Source organism: Photinus pyralis, unplaced genomic scaffold (genome assembly GCF_008802855.1).
Source record: "Photinus pyralis isolate 1611_PpyrPB1 unplaced genomic scaffold, Ppyr1.3 Ppyr1.4_LG1, whole genome shotgun sequence".
Classification (NCBI taxonomy): domain Eukaryota; kingdom Metazoa; phylum Arthropoda; class Insecta; order Coleoptera; family Lampyridae; genus Photinus; species Photinus pyralis.
The window spans coordinates 41,366,733-41,389,734 of NW_022170249.1; the positions used below are offsets into that span (position 1 = coordinate 41,366,733).

Sequence of the window (23,002 nt, forward strand, 5' to 3'; positions counted from 1 at the left end):
CATGTTATTTCTTCCAATACTAATAATATTATTTAAATGGTTTTTTTACTATAGCTGGCGCCCTACTTATACGTATACGTCTGCCACTAAAAATAAGAACGGCGTCCGAGTTTCAGAAATTCCTTAAATTTCAAAACAGATAATACGAACGGGAACTGATCGCGTTATAAATAAGAAATGCGAAACTGGTACAATTTTCATTCTAAATTGACGCCCGTGAGACTATAAACTGTGATAAACCGCGCTTCACACGGTTTATCCACCTATCGCACCTGCATATAGTTGACTATGGGAAGTGCCTTTAATGCACTAGATTTCCCTAGAAATCTTCACATTTAATCGCTTTGATATCTAACTTAATATTTGATTTCATTGATAACTAGTGATGTATATTGTTACGAAGCTGTTTCAGCTAAGATAAGACTTTCAGCATTTTCTGGAATTATACTAGAAAGTAGGATAGAGGACTGTCCTATCTAATCACACTATACCATTTTACAAATGACTATAATTATTTTATTGAAACTACTTTCCATTAATTCAAACTAAAGGTAACGTGATTATGTTAAAGGCAGTCCATCTTAAACTTCGAAATGGTAAAAACGTAAAACTTGTAACCTGCATGTAACCTGTGTGTGGAAGATATTACCTAATGAATGTGTACCAAATAAAACGTAACTTCAATCCGAACTTCATTCTTTCAATTATTTCGCCATAAGTCCTACACAAAAAAATTCGCAGTGCAACTCAGTGGGGTTGCACAACAAAATTTGGTGGCAGCGGTATAGATTGGTGAAAATCCAGTCAAACTTGGCGTTCCGGGTAAATAGGAAATCCTATGTTTGGAATAGCTGAGCAAGAAACGGTATTTGCGGTGATTTGAATCCAGGATTATTCGAGTTTTTCAGACAAGGGCCCGTCGTTACCGAAAACTAGAAGAATCCAGACCCGAATTACCAAAACCCAAAATTCCCAAGAAGAGGCAGTGTCAGCGTTAAAGTGTTTGTTAGTGAAATAAGTTTCTACAGTTTCGGGTGCATTGTGCTATTCGCTATTCTTTGGATTTTACACATTTTCATCAGATTAAAAGTAAGTCAGAAATTTATACGAACATTTTGTAACTTAATTATTACCTACTTAGTAGCTCGCTGTTTGAACGTTAATAATTTCATTTAAGCAGTATTTCGACACGAATCAGTATAGTTTAACAAATTTCGTAATCCGTAGAACAGCCAGCAATAAAGTACAAAAATGCCTGACAATAATGTAAGTGATGTTTCCAACTTAAATTTAGCAGAAGGTTCAAGTAGTGTAAATGCAGCAGGTAGGGATCAGTTTTTAAGTTTAGATGCAGCAGTAAAGTTATTAACAAATTTTAGTGGGGACAGCAAAGAAAGTGTTACGGAATGGATAGATAATTGTGAGATTATTTTAAACTCAGTTAGGCAAGTCGATTCCCATATGCTATTTCAAATTATTAAAACAAAAGTCTCAGGTAAAGCTAGGAATTTTATAAAATACAGAAATTTTCAAAATTGGGATTTTTTTAAGGAACATTTAGAAGAACTTTTTGCCGAAAAGAGAACTCTTTCGCATTGGCAGTTAGAGTTAAATTCAACTAAACAGTCAAAAGGTGAAAATTTAGATACATATTCAAACAAAATTGAAAAATGTTTAAGCAATTTGTTAGATGTGGCGACGGTAAATAAAACCCAAGAGGAAGCGGTAACTATCAGTGAATTATTGAGATTACAAGCCTTAAATGTGTTTGTCACAGGATTGCAAGAACCTTTGAAAATGCACGTAAAAAGTAGGGACCCCAAAACTTTAGAATCAGCTGTTGAATTAGCTAGAATTGAAGAAAGAGAACTTTTGAGTAATCGCGATTCACAAAATTATTTTGGTTATAAGGTAAATTCAAATCAACGTACAGTTCAAGGGAATTGTTTTGTTTGTAAGAAATCAGGTCATTCAGCTTCAAATTGTTTTTATAAAAACAATAGTGTTAAAACGAACGATTCACGTGTTCAAAATTTTGTTAGTGTGAAAAAACCTCAAGTGTTTTCAATGCAAAGCCAGCCCATATGTTTTTATTGTAAAAAACCAAATCACAGAATTGCAGACTGTAGGAAAAGAATATTTAATGAAAGGTTAAAAGCAACACAAAATGATAATCCTCATTCGATAAACAGGAACTCGGGAAACGAAAAAAAACTCTTCAACGAGAGGTCAGTTGGAGAAGTGAGTTTTAGGAAAGACCTCAATCGCAATTTTGGAAAGCGCAAGGTTACTAACTCAGAAAAATTAAGTAAATACGTAGGCAGTGGAGTTCATAATTACAACAGGTATCGTGATAAACGGACAGAAAATATACAAACAATCGAATTAAAGGAATTTCAGAACAAGGTCGAGATTAACTTAGCTAGATGTAAATTAAAATATGTAGACATTCCCTTAAATTTTTGTAAGAAGAGGGTTAATCGATTAATGATAGATTCGGGAGCAGATATTACTTTAGTGAAATGTAGGGCAGTACGAGAAGATATAGTAATTGATAAAAATCGGTCTGTTGAAATAAAGGGTATCACAAATGAAACCACTATCAGAACCTTAGGAGTTGTCGATGAAAAATTTTGTTTATCCGACAGAGAAATTGTTGTTCCATTTCATATAGTTAGTGATGATTTTTCCGTAGAAGGAGACGGAATTTTAGGAAATAGCTTTTTACACGCACTACAAGCAAATTTAGATTACAGGAACAATGTTTTGGAATTTGGAGATAAAAGGTATAGATTAATAAATTTGGATGAAATCTTGATTCCTGCAAGAAGTGAAACTATTACTAGAGTTCGGACAATATCAGATGGAATGGGTGTTTGTAACGGTAAACAAGTTAGTGAAGAAATATATTTAGGAAACTGTTTAACTCAGGCAATAAACAATTCGTGTGTGGTTAGCATAATAAATATTTCAGAGCAGGATCAGTACATAAAACCTCCAATAATAGAGCTAGAAGATTTAGAGTTCGTACAAGTAAATAGTATAAAGGGCGAAGTACAAGGAAATAGAATTGAAACCTTATTAGATTCGTTACGTACTCAGCACCTAAATGTAGAAGAGAAGGATTTATTGCTAGAAATTTGTAAGACGTATAGTGATGTTTTCTTTTTAGAAGGTGATAAATTAACTGCTACAAATATTACCACCCACAAAATTCCTACTTTGCCAAATGTAGGTCCAATTTATGCTAAACCTTATAGGTTACCTCAAACGCAAAAGGAAGAAATTGGTAAACAAACCGAAGAGATGTTGAAGGACGGTATAATTGTACCTAGCACGAGTCCTTACAACTCCCCGCTATTAGTCGTACCAAAGAAAATGGACGCGAGCGGCAAGGTTAAGTATCGCGTGGTTGTTGATTTTAGAAAACTAAATGATGTAACAATAGGCGACGCATTCCCTTTACCAAATATTACCGAAATCCTAGATCAATTAGGCAATTCAAAATACTTTAGTACTTTAGACATGAAAAGTGGGTTTCATCAGTTAGCCTTAGATAGGGAAGATCAGGAAAAAACAGCATTTTCAACACCTTTTGGCCATTTCCATTTTACTAGAATGCCTTTCGGTTTAAAGGGCGCTCCGTCTAGTTTCCAAAGGTTAATGAATACTGTACTTAGTGGATTACAGGGAATTAAGTGTTTTGTGTATTTAGATGATATTGTAATTTACTCCCATGATTTAAAACAGCACGGAGAAAAGTTAGTAGAAATTTTCGATAGATTACGCAAGTACGATTTAAAATTAGAGCCCAATAAGTGTGAATTTTTGCATAAAGAGGTTAATTATTTAGGTCATACTATTACGAGTGAAGGGTTAAAACCGGATGAAAAGAAAATAGAAGCGGTAAAGACGTATCCCGTACCAAAGATATCAAAAGATATTAAGGCATTTCTAGGATTAACAGGCTATTATCGTAGATTTATTAAAGATTATTCGAAAATTGCCAAACCATTGACTAATTTGTTAAAGAAGGACACAAAGTTTGTTTGGACCGACTTGTGCCAACATTCGTTTGATCAATTAAAAACCAAATTAATTAGCGCCCCGATACTCCAATACCCAGATTATTCAAAACCATTCATCATAACTACAGATGCCAGTCAGTTTGCAATAGGTGGTATATTATCCCAAGGAGATATTGGAAAGGATTTACCAATCGCATACACTTCTAGAACATTAAATCAAGCAGAATTAAATTACTCAGTTACCGAAAAAGAATTATTAGGGATAGTACATGCTGTAAAACAATTTAGACCTTACGTTTATGGAACTAAATTCAAAATAGTTACAGATCATCGACCCTTGACGTGGTTGTTTAGTGTCAAAGATCCAGGATCTAGACTAATGCGTTGGAAGTTGAAACTAGCAGAGTATGATTATGAGATTATTTACAAGGCAGGAAGGGTTAATACTAATGCTGATGCTTTAAGTAGAATTCCAGTATTTGTTTTAAACTCGGACGAATACACTTATTCAAAATTTACAGATTTTATTAAAACCAATTTAGTTATTAACAATAACGTGCAAGAATGTAACGACGATTTATTTAATGTTGCAAATAATTATTCTTTAGCACACTGCGTTTCGCAGGATTTTGTCATGAATCAAGGAATAGCTTTAGAGTTCAAGCAAAAATTTGGTAAAGTTGACGAACTAAAGAATCAACAAAAATCAATTCACGAAGTAGCTATCCTAGATGTCGGAGATAGGAAAATCTATTACTTGATTACGAAATTAAATTACTTTGATAAACCTTCTTATGAGGACTTATGGAATACAATTGTAAATCTTAGAGTGCAGTTAGAAAAAGACAATATAAGGAAATTAGCCATTCCACGAATTGGATGCGGTTTAGATAGATTAGAATGGGAAAAGGTCAGAATTATGTTACGGTATATTTTCAAAAGTAGTGGTATAGATATTTTAGTTTGTAATAAAAAAGCGGAAACGTTAACAGAAATCGATGACGAACAAAAGAGGACAATTTTAGAAGAATATCATGATAAAATTTTAGGAGGACATGCAGGGTATAACAGGATGTACAATAGGGTAAAGAAAAAATACAAATGGCCACACATGAAGTCAGATATTAAGGATTATGTAAAGAAATGTGTACTTTGTCAAAGAAATAAGACGAGTTCTTTAAAAACAAAAATGCCATTAGAAATTACAAACACTTCGAAAACTGTATTTGAAAAATGTGCAATGGATATAGTAGGTCCTTTGCCATTAACACAAAACGGTAATAGGTATTTGTTGACATTTCAAGATGATTTAACTAAATTTAGCGAGGCTATACCAATTCCTAATCAGGAAGCGAAAACGGTAGCAAGTAAATTTGTTACAGACATTATTTGTAGGCACGGAATACCAAAAGTATTGTTGACAGACCAAGGATCAAACTTTATTAGCGAGTTGTTTAAAAATGTTTGTACACTATTTAAAATTAAAAAAATTCAGTGTTCAGCATTTCATCCAGAATCTAATGGTGCGTTGGAACGCAGCCACAAAACATTGATAGAATACCTCAGAAACTACATTAGGGAAGACCAAACAGATTGGGACGAATATATCCCATTCGCCATGTTTACTTTTAATACAACTGTACATACTTCAACAAAATTTACCCCTTTTGAATTAGTATATGGACATCCAGCAGAATTGCCCAGTTCTATAACAGGACCCCCAGAATTTCGCTATACCTATGATGATTTCGTGCAAGACTTGAAAAATACATTGCGATATACTAGGGAACTTGCTAGACGAAATTTAATTGATACAAAATCAAAAAGTAAAGAATATTACGATAGGAAAAGTAACGTTCAAAGTTTTCACGTCGGAGATATCGTGTTAATCATTAATGAAACCATAAAAAGGGAAAGAAGCAGAAAGTTAAGGTCACAGTGGTTAGGTCCATATAAGGTCATTTCGGTAGATTCTCCAGTAAATTGTACCATTAAAATGGGTAGAAGGTTAGTAAGAGTTCACAATAATAGATTAAAGCATTTTTATGATTAGATTACACTAAAATATTGCAAAATAAGTTATAGGTAAAGTTCGATTAGTTTTGTGAAAGTAAGGATATTACATGAGTTAATAAATTTATAGGCAAAATATATTAATTGCTGTGGGAATAACTTGATACATGAATCCCGTGAAGTGTAGATAGCCCTCTTCAGTTGACTTATGTGCAATGATTATTAACTTAATTAATGTCACTACTATCGTTTTAGATTCTATAGGGTATTAAGTAGCATTGAAAAAAAAAAAATAAATAAAAAAAAAATAAAAATAAAATAAATAGAATCTTTTTGCATAATTATTACAACTAAATTAATTGCATTTATTTCAGAATGCTAATCCTTTCTTCTGTTTTCTTCGCAATGATTACCAAAACCGGCGCCGAAGGGGATTACAACATCAGCAAGTACACCCATTCGCCTGGTATTCATTACGAACAAATAGGAACCGTTAAGCTTTATAACGATGAATTCGTATTAATAACCTATTTAGACATAAGTAATCATAATAAAAAGTTTGCACAACTTGAATTATATTATGAAAAGACAGCCAGTATTTGCGAAAGTCAAGCTTTCAAAAGCTATAGTGATTTCAAAATAGTTAATGTAAATAATTTAAAAGTTTGCGACTATTTTTTGAGAGCCTCTAAAGAATCGTTAAACAAAATCAAAATGGAGAAAAACAATTTAGAACAATTAGTAGGCCATCAAAATAAAGACAAGAAAAAAAAGAGCAATTTTTGATTTCATAGGTTCAACTGTAAAATTTTTATTTGGAAATTTAGACCATGATGATGCCGAGTATTATAATGACAAAATTAAACAATTTAGTGAAAATGAGGAGTCATTAACAAACTTAATGAAAGAACAAACTGTGGTAATTAAATCGACAATTTCAAATTTTAATGCGACATTAGGAAACTTGGATCACAACGAAAAAATATTAATCGAAAATATGAATAAAATTGAAAAGGCTTTAAACGATAAAAATTCACAAATAAATTATTTAGATTTAAAGGTAGCTGTAGACGAACATATTTCTATGTTTAATTTAATGTTTAATCAATATCAACTAGAAACCATATCCCTAATTAATGCAGTTTTAGTTGCACAAAAAGGTCAGTTGCATCCAACAGTACTAACTCCTTCCAGATTAGTTTCCGAATTACAAAAGGTTTCACATAACTTGCCTCAAGGCTTAGAATTTCCGTTACCACTTCAAAATGAATTCGCTCACCTACTTCTTAATACGATTGGATTAGATGTATATTTCCAAAATCCGCATTTAGTGTATATTATTAACGTACCATTAACAGATAGTAGAGAGTACAGTATCTTTAAATTATCACCTTTACCTGTTCACGTCATTGAAAATAAATACATATTCATTCAACCAATTTCAAAATATTTAGCTGTAAGTGATAATAAACAACATTATTTGACTATATCAGAAAACCAATTCACAAAATGCAAGAAGTTCCATTCATATAACTATTTATGTAAACAACAACAACCTATATATTTGGCGTACCGCCATGAAATTTGTGAAATTAAATTATATAGAAGTATTAGTAAAGTTCCTAGTTCATGTGATAAAAGAATTACAGAACTCGAAAATAGCATTTGGACTCAACTAACACTTTCAAATTCTTGGATATATGTAATTCCTAAAGAGGAATCAGTAACTATAAATTGTAAAAATACAAATCCGTTTGACATACGGCTCTTTGGAGTTGGTAAAATTAGTTTAAGAAAAGGGTGCAAGGCATACTCTAGTTCGGCAATGTTAATATCTCATTCAATATTTTCGGATTCTACAATCTTTTTAGAATACGTACCCAATGTAGATTTAGACTTCGATTGCTGTGAAGATAATAGTAATAGTAAGATAAATATAACACAAATTAACTTAAGTAAGCATTATAAGGTTATTTCTAGACATTTAGATGATTTAAACATAGCTAGCCATAAGTTAGATGAAATAGACAAAATAAATGATAAATTAAGAAACAATATTCATAATCAAGCTATTGTACACAAATATTCTATATTGGCTTATATCGTAGGTAGTATTGTATTACTGTTAATTTTTTATTGTATTTGTAAGAAGACAAAAAACTGTTGTGGTATATGTTCAAGAGCAGGATTATGTATACATTTTAAACAACGTGTAAACACAAACGTCCCTCAGACACACAATATGTACTTTGACCGAGAATTAGATGCTGTATCAATTAGAAATAGTAGACATGGCTCAGAACCATCACCCGAGTTATGCGATAGAAATTCCGCAGCTTGTAATACAAACGCAATAGTAGGACGGCGTCCAACTAAAAATTTGTAAAATTGTAACCAAATTTTTCTTTAAGGGGGAAGGTGTGATAAACCGCACCTGCATATAGTTGACTATGGGAAGTGCTTTTAATGCACTAGATTTCCCTAGAAATCTTCACATTTAATCGCTTTGATATCTAACTTAATATTTGATTTCCTTGATAACTAGTGATGTATATTGTTACGAACCTGTTTCAGCTAAGATAAGACTTTCAGCATTTTCTGGAATTATACTAGAAAGTAGGATAGAGGACTGTCCTATGTAATCACACTATACCATTTTACAAATGACTATAATTACTTTATTGAAACTACTTTCCATTAATTCAAACTAAAGGTAAGGTGATTATGTTAAAGGCAGTCCATCTTAAACTTCGAAATGGTAAAAACGTAAAACTTGTAACCTGCATGTAACCTGTGTGTGGAAGATATTACCTAATGAATGTGTACCAAATAAAACGTAACTTCAATCCGAACTTCATTCTTTCAATTATTTCGCCATAAGTCCTACACAAAAAAATTCGCAGTGCAACTCAGTGGGGTTGCACAACAAAACAAAGGTTCCGTTTTAGATTGCACAACTTTCAAAGTAACGAACTCTTAAAATTATTAATCGCTAATTCCGAATACGGTAGTAAATAACGTAGGGTTCTTTAGAAAGAATTTAAAATATTCCTGACCTTTTAATGCGATAAGTTTTAATTAAATAGCTTAGCTCAACTGAGCTAATCATGATACTTTATCAGCTTCAACTCGAAACTTTATTGGATTCTTATTTCTGAAATACGTCTTCTATATACACCTAATCAAAGTTTCAATTAGCAATTTTTCTGTTGTTGGCTTAATTTGAAAAATGAGCTGAGCGCTGTTTCGAATACTTTGTCTATGTTTATCTAATAATATCACGGAGTTACAATTTCATATAAAACTATGTCAACAACATGACAAAGTCAATTTATTCCGAGATGCGAAGTATTCAATCACGAAGCTCCTGTTTCGGATACTTTTTTCAGGTTTGCATAACACAAATCTAATATTTGATTTATTGCAATAATGTAAACGGATCAAGATCAATCTTTACTTCTCACACCGTCACACGAATACATACATTTTTATTAGAAATTATGAGGATTCACCAACCTAACCAAATAACTGATTGGAGACTGTTTGCGGAACTTTCCAAAGTTTTTCCTTTTCTCGAATACAAACGAGCTTTCATTTTCACAGTCTCATCTTCTATGTAAAGGTAAATCCCTGTGACCTTTCAAGGAGTTTCGAAGTTATAATTTTTGTCTTTATCGATCCCAAAAAGGCCCCTGGTATTGATCAAATAACAGCTAAAATGCTGAGTGAACTCTCAAGAAAGGGCATTGTATTATTAACGTATATTTATAATGCGATACTGAGGCTTGAATATTGGCCAAAATGTCTCAAAGTTGCACAAATCATAATGATTGGTAAGCCAGGAAAAGATCCAACGGATGTTGCCTCCTATCGTCCTATAAGCTTGCTTTCAGTTATTTCCAAACTTTTAGAAAAACTATTACTTCGGAGAATTAATGAGGACCTTGAGCCCCAACATTGGATTCCGGAACATCAGTTTGGTTTTCGTCGCGCTCACTCCACGGTACAGCAGGTCCATCGAATCGCACAAGTTATTAACAATGCATTTGAAAACAAGCAATACTGTTCAGCGGTCTTCCTTGACGTTAGTCAAGCATTTGACAAAGTATGGCATCCTGGATTACTATATAAAATCAAACAAACACTCCCTACAGCCTATTTTAATATACTAAAATCATACCTGAGCGAGAGAACATTCCAAACCAAAGTAAGTGAAGAAACATCAGACCACTTCCCCATCAACTCTGGAGTGCCCCAAGGTAGTGTTTTAGGGCCTTTGCTCTACATTCTGTACACAGCAGACCTGCCAATGACACAAAATACAACAACAGGAACATTTGCAGACGACACTGCAATTCTATCCAGTCATGACTCATGAAAACCCTCAAATAGCATCAGATTATATCCAGACTCACCTGTTTGAACTACAACAATGGCTAAACAAATGGAAAATTAAAGTAAATGAAAACAAATCGGTGCATGTAACATTTGCCCTCCGTAAACAATTATGTCCAGCAGTTGTGATAAATAATGTGCAGATACCACAGATGGAAACGGCAAAATACTTAGGATTACATCTAGATAACAAGCTGACGTGGAAGGAGCATATTAAAAAAAAAGAAGAAACAAATAGACATCAAAGCAAGAGAACTAAATTGGCTAATAGGAAGAAAATCTACACTATCAACAGAAAATAAAATTCTAATATACAAGGCAGTCATCCGACCTATCTGGACATATGGAGTAGAGCTATGGGGCTGTGCTTCTAAAACAAATGTACTATTAATCCAAAGAAACCAATCAAAAATACTCCGGCAAATTGTAGATGCTCCGTGGTATATAACAAATCATACAATTCATACAGATCTACACATACCAACGGTTCAGGAAGTAATCCAGGAGAGAGCTAACAAACACCATGAAGTCCTAGAAACCCACACAAACCCCTTATTGGAACAGTTACTGCAACCAAGGATCAATAAAAGACTCAAAAAATTGTGGCCTATAAACTTAGTGCGGGAGTAGTGTCCTCAAATTTCAAATTTCTTTTGACAAAAACAATTTATAAAACTTAGTATTAAGTTACATAGGTTGCATCGATGGATGTTAATCTTATCATGCTATTTATCTGCTAGTTCACCTAGCGGTCGTTAACCCTTTAGCTAATAGAATACATATATTGTCCTGATTGCTAAATAAATAGGTAGAAAAAAAAAAAAAAAAAAAAAAAAAAAAAATCTTTTCGATGATGTACCCTCACTCATTATTTGCTTTGCGTGCAGTTTAGTGGTACCTTTTAACGGCCGACGCTAAATAAAATGCTGTTGCGTTTTATGGATTATATTTACAATATGTACAAAATGGTAGCCGAAGTGCACGAAACGAGCGTTATATCGTCGAAGTGAGCGCGGATGCGAGTCTTCTGACTGGTGGAGCGTAGCGTGTGGTCGAACTATAGCACAAAACATGTTCTTGTCGCTAGCTTTCTTCTTGTCGAGCTTCTTCTTGGGACAATTCGACTTGATATATCCGAATTAATGACATCCTTAACACCTCCCAGTTCTCTTGGTCACCAGATCTTGGTTTCCTAACAAATGCAGCTGCTAGATTTTCACTGAAGTTGACTTCCCAGTATCCCTGTTTTCGCGTGTTTTAATCTCTCTATTTGTGGTAAATTAGATACTTAGAGCCATTCTTGATATTTTCGCAGCGACTAATTAATTTTTAGCAAAAGATTATAGGCCCATAACCTAATGTAATTAATAAGTTTATTACCAAAATAACAATAATAATCATGAAGTGTAGTATCTATTTGACAACTATCCAATTGACAAAACATACAAAATTCAGTTTCTTTCTTCAACACTTATTGCAAGCAGTTGTTCCTGCCACAGCTGCTGTACTGGGGTTGGCATGGTTTAAAAGGTTTTCCAGTCCTAATATTGAAAGGTCGAGGAGTATCAAAAACTTCCTTCCTTGACGATGGTTTTCGACAATTTGAATGGCTGCTTACTACCTCCTTTCACTCCCAGCTGCCAGTAAGCAGAATGAAGATGCAATTCGAAATCACCTTACTTAGTCAGCCTAGTAGCACCAGATGTTATCCATGAACTAAAAATTTTTTCCAAAATTTCGACGATTCCAAAACGAGAGTGCTAAACATTCCCAAAACAAAAATGTGATTTCGACAAAGTTTGGTATATTGGTGCCTTTGAATGTAAAAAAAATAGAAATTCAAACTGCATCATGTCCGTTCATTTAACTCAAAGTGGTTAATTAAAAATACAGATTTGTCATTCTTGTAATATAATAAAGTCATTTAACAAAATGTCAAATATAATTCAAAGTAGATTCGTAAATCTTATCAGTTACAAAAATATCACCACCCCTTATTTTCAATTAATTATTATTACGTCAAAGGAACGCGGAAGGTTCAAAAAAGAAAGAAGACATTTGTCGAGCTAATATTTCAATAGGCATACGATCATTCTATAAAAGTAATAGCTTAATAATACGGTAAGAAAAGCAATTTCGTAACATTTTAGTAACGGTGCTTTTGTAGACGACAGTTCCTAATACAGTTCCTTTTTCAAGATTCAGTAAATGAGTCGTGACAGTCAATAGCTTGGTCTTAAATTGATTCATTTACATTTAGAGAGACGCTAGCGAACGCGCTTATATCTTTTGAATGAAGAGAGAATGGAACACTTAATCAACACCACGCTCCTCAATCACGCAGCTGAAAATCTTCCATTGAACTAAAAAGTAAATTGATTCTTATCTCATGCTTACGACGACGCTATTTGAATTTAACATAAAACAAAAAAATTACCCCGAAGGTATAATCTCAACTTTAAATTGAATTCATACAAATTCGCTTAAATTTGTTGTGTTTAATGGGAGACACTTTAATTAAATTCGCACCTTCAAGAAGGTTTAGCTGTTTGGTGCTTAATTAAATGAATAACTCCACTTTTTATTTCGCGACGAACTTCCGCGAGTAACGAGCTGTAATTTTAGTCGAAATTGAACACCGAGGCGCGAAAATATATCGCGAAGCGTGTACGGCGATTTACAATAGATGTTGAAAACGCACACAACACAATGCCCCATTGCCGTTTTTTGTAACCTCTTAAATTAGTATTCCGTAGTAGGCAAACGTATTATAGACCGTCGCGTTTTAAATGCGGTTTGAGTCCCATAGGAATACCTTGAACTGTGCTCAAATTATACAACTTTAACGCTAGGAAGTAGGAGGTTCGATTATTCTACACGAATGGACACCACGCGACTTGAAGGGCGGCACCCTAAATCTACATTTTGCAGTTTCCAAAACGAAATTAATCACTAAATGAATATTTTTCTGTACCAACTTAACCAAAATTATAGTATGACAGGAAGAGCACAGTTTTTGTTCCTGTGCATCAACGCAATGTGTTTTGCTGTTTTCTCGATAAAATTGGTGAATAAATAAACATTTTACTCTACCAACCTAACCAAAAACGGAGTATGGCATGAAAATCACTTACCTCATCCTGAATATACACATGTAAAGCAATATTTGATCATTTGTCTCCACTTTTGGCAAGCCGATCATCTAGGTTTTTGTGTGACTGAACGTTGGCTTGTACGTAATTTATTCAAATTTCAATGGAAAAGTTTACGTGCTTCAACAGATATCACAAAAGAGACCATGCCATGGAGCAAAACATAAGGTATTTCTATTTAACTAATTAATCCTCAGTGTTGATTCCTTTTTCATACACTACCTACATACAGTTGCGTCGGGACAGTTTGAAATTCACAGTTAGTGCATCAAATCGATCCAATCAAAAGTTCCTCCTCCCTCTTCGATGGAAATAAGGTCATTCATATTTTGTAATAATTGTGATACTGGTAGAATATGCATTCTGAATAAATGCGGCGACATAAAAGAACCGTAGTTGCTATATTGTATTTGAATTTGAGGTTTTTTGGTTTTATCAATGTCACAGTTTAACTGTGTACTAGAGGCAAAGTTCGTGGGAAATGTAACATCAATGATTTTAGTACGTAGGTAGGTAATTTACACAAGCATTCTATTACGATTTTATTAAAAAAGTACAAAAAATGTTTTAATTCCTAGGCATTTACTTTGGACCAGATCCAGTCATGATAAGATGCTACTCTAGCCAAAACTCCTGGGTAACCCACAATGGCACATGGCTTTACAGACCAAGAAACAACACCCACTTGTCTTCCTTTGGCAACAAATGGACCGCCAGAGTCACCCTGCACAGAAAAGCATCGTCAGTATGATGAGGTTTTACAATGCAAAAAATTCACTTACACTGCATTGACCTTTCCATCCCTCTGGAACCCCCGCGCAAATGTGATATCTTTCATCCACACTATTTCCATGGGCAGCCCTACAGTCATCAGGTGAGTAAACTAAAATGTCTACTCTTTGCAGGTGCTTCATTACAGGTCCCCAAGTCTATAATCATGTTTTAAAGCACTGGGGTTGGTTAACATACATTTACCTTTGAGGCACCCCATCCTGCAAGAACAGCCCACTCACCATCGGGAGCCGTTTCACCTTGGCTGGGCAAAATTACCGGTTTTACGTTCACGTTGTCTATCGGAATTGCTGACGCAAGCTAGCAAGGGATCATGTAATCATCTCATCAGAATATTAGCAGGACTTACTTTCAGTATAGCTACATCATTAATATGATTTTGGGATGGGTTGTATTCTTCGTGTTTGAAAATTGTATCAACGTCTATACTGTTGGTTGAACCAGGAGAGATTTCAAGAACACCATATTGAATCGTGTATTTTCCGTCGTCCACGCAGTGGGCGGCAGTTAAGACGTGATTTTCGCTTACGATTGAACCACCACAATTGTGATATCCAGCAAACCGAAGTGAAACCTTTGAGAAAATGGTATAGTCTTACATGACACTAACACGTTGAACTACTTACAATGTATGGTATTTCTCCCAGTTTCGCATCAGTACCGTTTACAATCTTTGGAGGTGCGGCTGAAAAGAAAGCTGTTAAATTCTCAAATATTGTGGTCCAATTTACCTGTCACAAAGCTTATGCATGCAATTAAGGTGGCCAATTTGTACATGTTCCGCGAGTTTAAGCTTAATCGACTCTAATTCAAACTATTTTTTTGCTATATATTTATACTTGAGCATTTTCTGTTTTTGGCTAATCTCATCCAGATAAAATCCGATAAAATAGAGAAAACTTCCATTCTCGACCTTTGCTTGTCCCATATTTACGAAATCTCATAAATATTGACAATTATTATTCACATAAATAGATTATTCAGCATTTTTCCATCATTCCCCATGTTTATATTAAAGCATGATACTACAACTATTGTAGTACCTATCATGATATCGAAGTATTGTTTTGCTAGTTAACAACTTAAATGCAAAATCAGTTTTTGGAAAAATATTACTAATGACTGTTTGCACCACGATACACTTACAGACGGTATGCTCATTATTTTTCTCAAACGCGTTTTCTACTGCGCATTACGTCACCTGCGAACGTGTGGCGCCAAAATTCAAATGTTTAAGCACGATCCAGTAGGTACACTTGTCACGAGTGACATTTTGTAACTTTATCAGTTGTATCTACGAGTTTTCGCGTTAGTTTGTTGATAGCTAATCAATCATTAGTGAAAATTCCAAAATGCCAGGTTGTGTAGTGGCTCAATGGGGCAATTCTAACAGATAAACAAAAGGAACGGAAATAAAATACTTTCGATTTCCGATAATGGAAGACTTTTCTCAAAAATGGATTGTTGCATGTCGTCCTAAGGATAAAATTAACTTGAAAAATGGTGTTACATTAATCTTAAGTTGTGTATTTAAGTTTTTACATTGCTGTTTAATTTTATAGCCTGTATTTTTTCTGAACATTTTGAAGCCAGTCGTTTTGAAGCACCGCTAAGGGAACGACGTCTTAATTATACTTTTAAACAGCGGACATTTGAACCTTTACCTACTTTAAAACTACCACGTAATAATGAAAATCAAACTAAAAGGGAAACGGAGGATAGATTAGATCTTTTGATAACGCATTAATTACATAATATTTACTGAAAAAGCCTCACTTCATGTTTAGGGCCAAAATTTTTGGTTAGAGTTTATTTCATACCTTCGTGAAATCCCAGAAATATCCGACGCGACGATCTCTACTTTGTCCATCTAATGCCCGTTTGCACCGACAAATTTAAGCGGCGCCTAGCTTAAGCGCAGCTTAGAATCCATGGCAACCATTGCCTCAATAATCGTTGTCAGGGATTTTAAGCTACGCTTAAGCTAAGCTCCACTTAAATTTGTCGGTGCAAACGGGCATAAGTAGCGTAAGTTTGCTCAATATTCTATGGTTTTGTTCACACGTGACGTCACGCTAGATGCGCAAGAGCATACCGTTGTAAGTGTATCGTGGTTTGCACCGACAAGTTTAAGCGGAGATTAGCTTAAGCGTATCTTAAAATCCATGGCAACCATTGTCTCAATAATCGTTGCCATGGATTGTCGGTGGAAACGGTCATAAATGGTTATCATTTCAATGCCTGCTACGCGTTACAATAATAATAAATTTTTTTTATTGGACAAATATACAGGGTGCAGAACCGGTTTATGCACCATAGGAATATCAATGCAAGTTTCTTTATATGGAGCTATTTTCTCCCCTAATTAATTTATAGAAAAATTGTAAATTGGTTTCTTGTAGCTTGAACAATTCTGTGTCTGCTCATGTTCTCATTTATTATTTTTCAATTCGGGAAACCGGAAAAATGAAATAAATTAGAATGTAGTATTTGCGTAAAAATCTAATGACCATTTTTACTAAAATCACTGGTACCGTGAAATTATTCAACTTGCTGTAAAATATATAGGAAAGAAAATATTTCACTATAAAGAAATTACCATTGAAATCTCTATGGTGCGTAAACCAATTCTACACCCTGTATGCATAAAATAGAATTATCCAAAATAATTAATGTTCCAGGGCACCATTCATTGGAGCGCAGTTCAAATTGGGTTCTTGACCTAAAAACGATTGTATTTAGGCTTATGCTTCTTCCAAATTTTGCTTAAAATTGAGAAAGGACTTGAAATAAACAAGTAATCATGTGCAGGGTGTTCCGTTTATGCTCAACCCTGTATAGTTTAGTTTATTACTGCCTAGTAGACATTAATAAACTCTAAAACTATTGTATGAAACTTTTTTCGGAACCTTGTATATTTTCCCCTATAATCAACCGTTTCCAGACATAGAATTTGAGGATCGTCTATGTCGTCTTTACCCTCTGCTAGGATTAGTGAAGAGTTAAAACAGCTCCCTTGATAGCTCGCACAAGCAATGGTGCAAAATATGTCAGCCTTCTTGCACCCACGGCTAGCCTCGCAGTTGGTAGTTGAACAACGGCAGAAAATGGCTTGAAAAATTTCCTCTGGGGCTGGCGGAGCTGTGTTCCTTACTGGGTGTAAGTCGTCACCTCTTTTCCAACCCCATTGTTGCGAATTTTTTGAAACTTGCTTAGCTTCAAGAGCTCGTAGCTGGAAAAAATTTAGCTTTTTGGAGAAATGTATAGAAACAACGTTGTAGAAAATTTTATGAGCTTTCGATTTTGATACGAAAATTTTTTTGTACGATTCACAATTTTCTAGATATAGCTTAAAAATACGAAACTATATCTTCAACCCCCTCCGTTCCCCCCGGCAGCACCGAAATCACTGGGGACTTTATTACACGATTGCCTAATAAGTCCCAAGCGATTTCGGTGCTGCCGGGGGGAACGGAGGGGATTGAATCATCAGGGAACCTTCAACCACACATTCCCGGAAAAATTGCAACTACACGAATTATTTTTTCTGTTTGTCGTTTGTTGGCATAGAATAACTGGACTAAACAAGAACATTTATAAATAAAGAAATTCATGCCAAAAATGACATACGTACGTTTACATACAGGGTGGCAATTTGAAAACTTACCATCCCCCATGTCTTAGTAAATAAACGAGATATTTTAAAAAATCAAAATCCGTTTCGGTAATGCGGAGGGGGAATCACAATTACATAGTTGGCGACGCACCCCCTCCAACCCCCTGCCCCAGCCACCCCAACATTTAAATCTTAAATAGTGACCCCCCATGCTTTCCAACCACACCAAATAGAATTACATTTAGGTTAGTAATTATCGTGCAAATCAAAAAATAAATAAATAGTTATAATGGTCAGATTTTTCTATTGGTTACCCGCTTCTCTGCTCGTAGCAACCGATCAATACTTCGCTGTTTGAATATGATCAGCGAAATGTCACATTTGACGCACGTATAAAAAAACAAATATTAAAAAAAATTAATATTCACCGGGGGTATTACAAATATGGATTAAGAAGGTTGTTTAATCTGCGAAAAGGTGAACAATAATTTAATGGTGATAAAAAAATTGCAATAGGAACGTTCAGATGCAGCATGTTGATTTAGTTGCAAAAAAAGCTATTTATCATGTTAAAAAACGTGTATATCGAAAAACTAATTTTTGACAATTTTTGATTTTAAAGTACAAGTTTGCTATACCCCTGAACAAGAGGTGTTTTTTTCGAAAATCGTTAATGTCTCTGAAACGGCTCAACTTTACGGGCTCAAACAATTTATCTACTTTTTTGTCATAAAAAAACTGTATTTTCTCAAAATTTCAGACCTCTCTTTCGCAAAAATGAAGATAGAAAACAAATCATTTCACCTACAAGAAAATCCCGATTGGGGTCGTGAGCTAGTTCTTTTGTCAAAATATATTATATCGATAGCCTGGACCTACAAGTAGTTTAAGGGAGCAGAGGGTATCTCGCTGGTTTAGAAAGTTAATTTTGTGTCGATTTGTTAGAATTTTATTTATAAAAGTATAAAAGACATAGTTTATTACGAATTTACTTTAGCTGAGATCCAGTCATGGTAAGACGCCACTCGAGCCAAAACTCCAGGATAACCCACAACGGCACATGGCTTCACAGACCAGGAAACGATACCAACTTGTTTTCCGTTTGCAACAAATGGACCGCCTGAATCACCCTGCATAAAAAAGTTAATTTCTGCTAACGAAATTTTGTCACAAGGATTTTCTTACACTGCATTGTCCTTTCCATCCCTCTGGAACGCCTGCACAAATGTGATGCCTTTCATCTACATTATTTCCGTGGGCAGCTTTGCAATCATCAGGTGAGTAAACCAATATGTTAACCCTTTGCAAGTGTTTCATTACTCCTCCTCCAGTCTATAAGTATTGTTGTAACAATCGAGTGGAAAGAGTCATACAATTACCTTTGACGAGCCCCATCCGGCAAGAACAGCCCATTCACCATCAGGAGCAGCTTCCCCTTGACTAGGTAAGGTTACTGGTTTTAAGTTCGCATTGTCCAAGCGAATTGCAGATGCCAGCTAATAATATAATAACAAATTGTTATTCTACCAATAGTTGAAGCTTTGACAGGACTTACTCTCAATACGGCTACATCATTAATATGATTCTTCGACGGATTATATTCTTCGTGTGTGAAAACCTTTTCAATATCTATACTGTTGGTATAATCAGAAGATATTTCAAGAAGACCATATTGAACTGTGTATTTTCCACTATCCATACAGTGAGCGGCAGTCAGTATGTTATTTTCGTTTATAATTGAACCACCACACGTATGCAACCTGATATATCGAACAGACACCTTTAAAGAAAATTCAAAGGTTTTACGCGAAACATGTTTTGAGCTACTTACAATGTATGGAATTTCACCCTCTTTGGCGTCAGTACCGTTGACAATTTTGGGAGGTGCCGCTGAAAGTAACAGTATTAATAAGTTGCCATTTACCTCTGTCCAATTTACCAATGACATAGCCTAGGCATGCTATTAAGATAACTGTTTGCAACATGTTGAATATTACTCGAATCTAAATCAGACTAATTTTTGTCTTATTATTTATACTAGACTTGTATCTTATCCAGCCGTAAGTGGATAAAATATGGGAAGCTGCGGAACTCTACCTATTGCTTGCTAGATTAACATGTGTGTTCCCAAATGATACAAATCCACTTATGAAATGAATCAAAATATTATTAATGACAATTAACATAAATAAATTATTCGGCACTTTTATATCATTCAATTGTGTCTACTTTGAAGTGTTTTTCACGTGAACTTGAGTGCAGAGAAACTTTTAAAAATTACCCGAACAAAAGTGTTTTAAGTATTAAATAACACGTGAAGAACAGCTGTTTCTCCTTGATCATGATGCCAGGAGTGTTACTAAAAATGGTTTGAATAGACCATACATTCTTGGATAGCGAAGCTAGATTCCCGCCTTTGGATTAGGATTGGGTTCCAGAAAGGGTTTCTGTACAAGTTTTCGTTCAACTGCTCTCGATAATTTAGCCAAAATGTTTGTAACATAGCAAGACTAATTTGAACTATCTCTCTTTCATGGAATAATCCCTGTTTGGCCATGTACCAGGTCTGTCTCAAGCAGGCAATTTGAGATATGAAAGTAGGGACCTCTCCGTAGTCCTAAAATATTTGTCTTTACATCAGAAACTAACATTAGCTAAGTCAACGCGAAAGGTAGGAAAGGTAAAATTTCATCATAAGTTTAAGGTTGGTAATAGGTATTGTGGATGGAGTGGACGAGATTGTATTGCCTGTTCTTCTATTCCCAGAAGCTTATGGTCCTTGAAAGAAACACGCCACGCCTTATGGAATACATGCATAATTGCAATTTCCATTTATTTTCATCCAATTTCCTATGACGTAGTTGGGCATCCTATTAAGATCTGTGGCAACAAGTTCTGCTGTTTAAAATTCATAGAATGTAAACCAAACGAATGTTTTTCTTTTTCCTTACACTACGCACCCTCTCCTCCTTTTCGGCTTCTCCAGAAGATGGTGATAATTTTATCACATCTGAGAACTCGACCTTCACATGTGTGCTCGTATTGAAAGTGGCCACTTATGAAATGAATCAAAATATTATTATTGCCAATTAGCATAAATAAATTATTCGGCACTTTTATATCATTCAACTTTGAAGTGTTTTTCACGTCAACAACTTGAGAGTACAGGGGTACTTTTAAAACTGGCCCGAAAAATAGTTATTTTTATATATTGAATACATACTGCTGATCATACCTACGGTAAAAAAGAAGACTGTCCAAAACGTCTCATTTGATAACACAGACATTAATAGAACTAACAAGTAATCTAAAATTTAGTATCTGCACCCTCCTGGTATCGAAATGTTTATGTATATTATATTTCTAAAGACAGCACCATCTTTTGTGGAAAATGAAATATCATGAATATCAAAAAGATTGCTAATTTTCAGTCAATTTTCGTGTCAAAATCGATGAATGCCAGCTCGAACGGAAAAGCGCCCCAATAAGACTCTGTGAAGCATTTGTGTTGTTTCACTTTAATTATTGTGTTCCTATGTTCACCCAGCCATAGGATAAACTTACCTCTATTAGAATACAGAGTACAAAATTCCTTGTCTGCGGTTTATCTATGGAATACGTAAATACACGTTAGCCATAAGTTAAAAGATTATAATGGCTTCGGGCTTAGTAACATTTACAAAAGGTCGAAGACCTCACTTGCATAAAATAAAATTGAACCTCTACGGCCGACACTGGCAAATTAAATTTTTTAATTTAGCCACGGCTAGGTCAGTGTTGATATTAATTTTGCCCAATATATGAATTAGGTTTTATTACCAGTAAATGTACTGATTAATTGTCTTTAAATTCCTTTATTTATCGCACGATGCGTTATCCAATGACGCTACTCAAGTTTAAGAAACTTGCTTTTAACCAGCGGTTACTGTTAGCGATCCGAAAAACGGAAATTCTTTGTTTGTCACAATGGACGTATATTGTACCATTCATAAATAAAAAGCCTTGCTACGAATCAGGATGCTAAAAAGTTTTTCTTCGTCCTGGAATTTAATGTAATTCGTTTGTTCGCACACATATAATAGTTATTTGTGTACCAAGGCCGTAAAAGTGATCTTTTTTGGCCGAAGCTGCTGTTTGTGGCCGAGGCGGTAGCCGAGGCCGCAATTCAGATGAGGCCTAACAAATCACTTTTGGCCAAGGTGCACACAACATTTTTTAGGCGATCATCAAAAAAGAATTCAAAAATTTGCTCATAAACATATTTTTTCTGAAAATCATAGTTATCTTAGACAATTAAAAACAAAGCATTTCCTGTCATATGTAATAAATTATAATTAGCATCTTTCCGTGTGTTTTGTGCGTATCAAAATGGGTGATAGCGACAGTTCAGATACCTACCCAAAATGAAATTTTGGAAGCTGCAAGCGTTGCGACCCTATGTCATATATGATATAAGAGCAGGCGTTTGAGAGTAAAAGTACAATCGCAACTTCCTCCGCTGCACAAGATTTTAATAATGTCAAATGCAATACGTCCTTCGTAACTGTGGCTTCCAAGACCTTATAGTTAACATGCTGTACAATTATTAGAAACCTGATTACCTACTTTGATGGTAGGTATAGGTAGCTACTTGTGTTTTCGGTTAATTGCTGGTGATTCTTCGTATAATAATGTAAGCAACAACATCTTCCTCATGTTTTGGTTCTACACTTCAAAAAGGTCTGCAAGCAGCAAAGATTGAAACGTCAAACTATAATTTTAAATGTGAACATTGTGATTATGCAAAATGGTGTGAAACATTCCTACAAGTCCGAAAATGAAAAAAACGCACGTGGATGGCCCAATCCTTGATGGGGCGAGACCAGATAGACGCTTTGTATCAAACAGATTACTGTTTCTCAAACATCAGTTTCAAATAAGTACAGTTTGACAGATGTGTACAATAAAGTAAAGTTTGACAGAAGCGTAAAATAAAGTGAAACTTTATGGCCGCAAAAGCGACCATA

The 23,002-nt window shown here is 34.7% G+C and overlaps 3 protein-coding genes across 3 annotated transcripts; 1 reads left to right on the top strand and 2 right to left on the bottom strand.

Moving 5' to 3' along the window:
* Positions 1–982: 982 nt before the first annotated feature.
* LOC116159104 lies at positions 983–8,455 on the top strand. The gene is made up of 2 exons (XM_031472010.1): positions 983–1,089; positions 6,416–8,455. The coding sequence occupies exon 2, from the start codon at positions 6,943–6,945 to the stop codon at positions 8,425–8,427; it is 1,485 nt and encodes a 494-aa protein (XP_031327870.1). The 5' UTR covers positions 983–1,089; positions 6,416–6,942; the 3' UTR covers positions 8,428–8,455.
* A 5,662-nt stretch (positions 8,456–14,117) lies between these two features.
* On the bottom strand, positions 14,118–15,228 carry LOC116182061 (trypsin-1-like). The gene is made up of 6 exons (XM_031502561.1): positions 15,112–15,228; positions 15,007–15,065; positions 14,730–14,954; positions 14,564–14,680; positions 14,371–14,517; positions 14,118–14,312 (listed from the first exon to the last, which is right to left on the bottom strand). The coding sequence occupies exons 1-6, from the start codon at positions 15,155–15,157 to the stop codon at positions 14,163–14,165; spliced, it is 744 nt and encodes a 247-aa protein (XP_031358421.1). The 5' UTR covers positions 15,158–15,228; the 3' UTR covers positions 14,118–14,162.
* A 3,748-nt stretch (positions 15,229–18,976) lies between these two features.
* Positions 18,977–19,944, bottom strand: LOC116161381 (trypsin-7-like). The gene is made up of 5 exons (XM_031474716.1): positions 19,828–19,944; positions 19,552–19,776; positions 19,376–19,492; positions 19,182–19,328; positions 18,977–19,126 (listed from the first exon to the last, which is right to left on the bottom strand). The coding sequence occupies exons 1-5, from the start codon at positions 19,942–19,944 to the stop codon at positions 18,977–18,979; spliced, it is 756 nt and encodes a 251-aa protein (XP_031330576.1).
* Between the last annotated feature and the right edge of the window lie 3,058 nt (positions 19,945–23,002).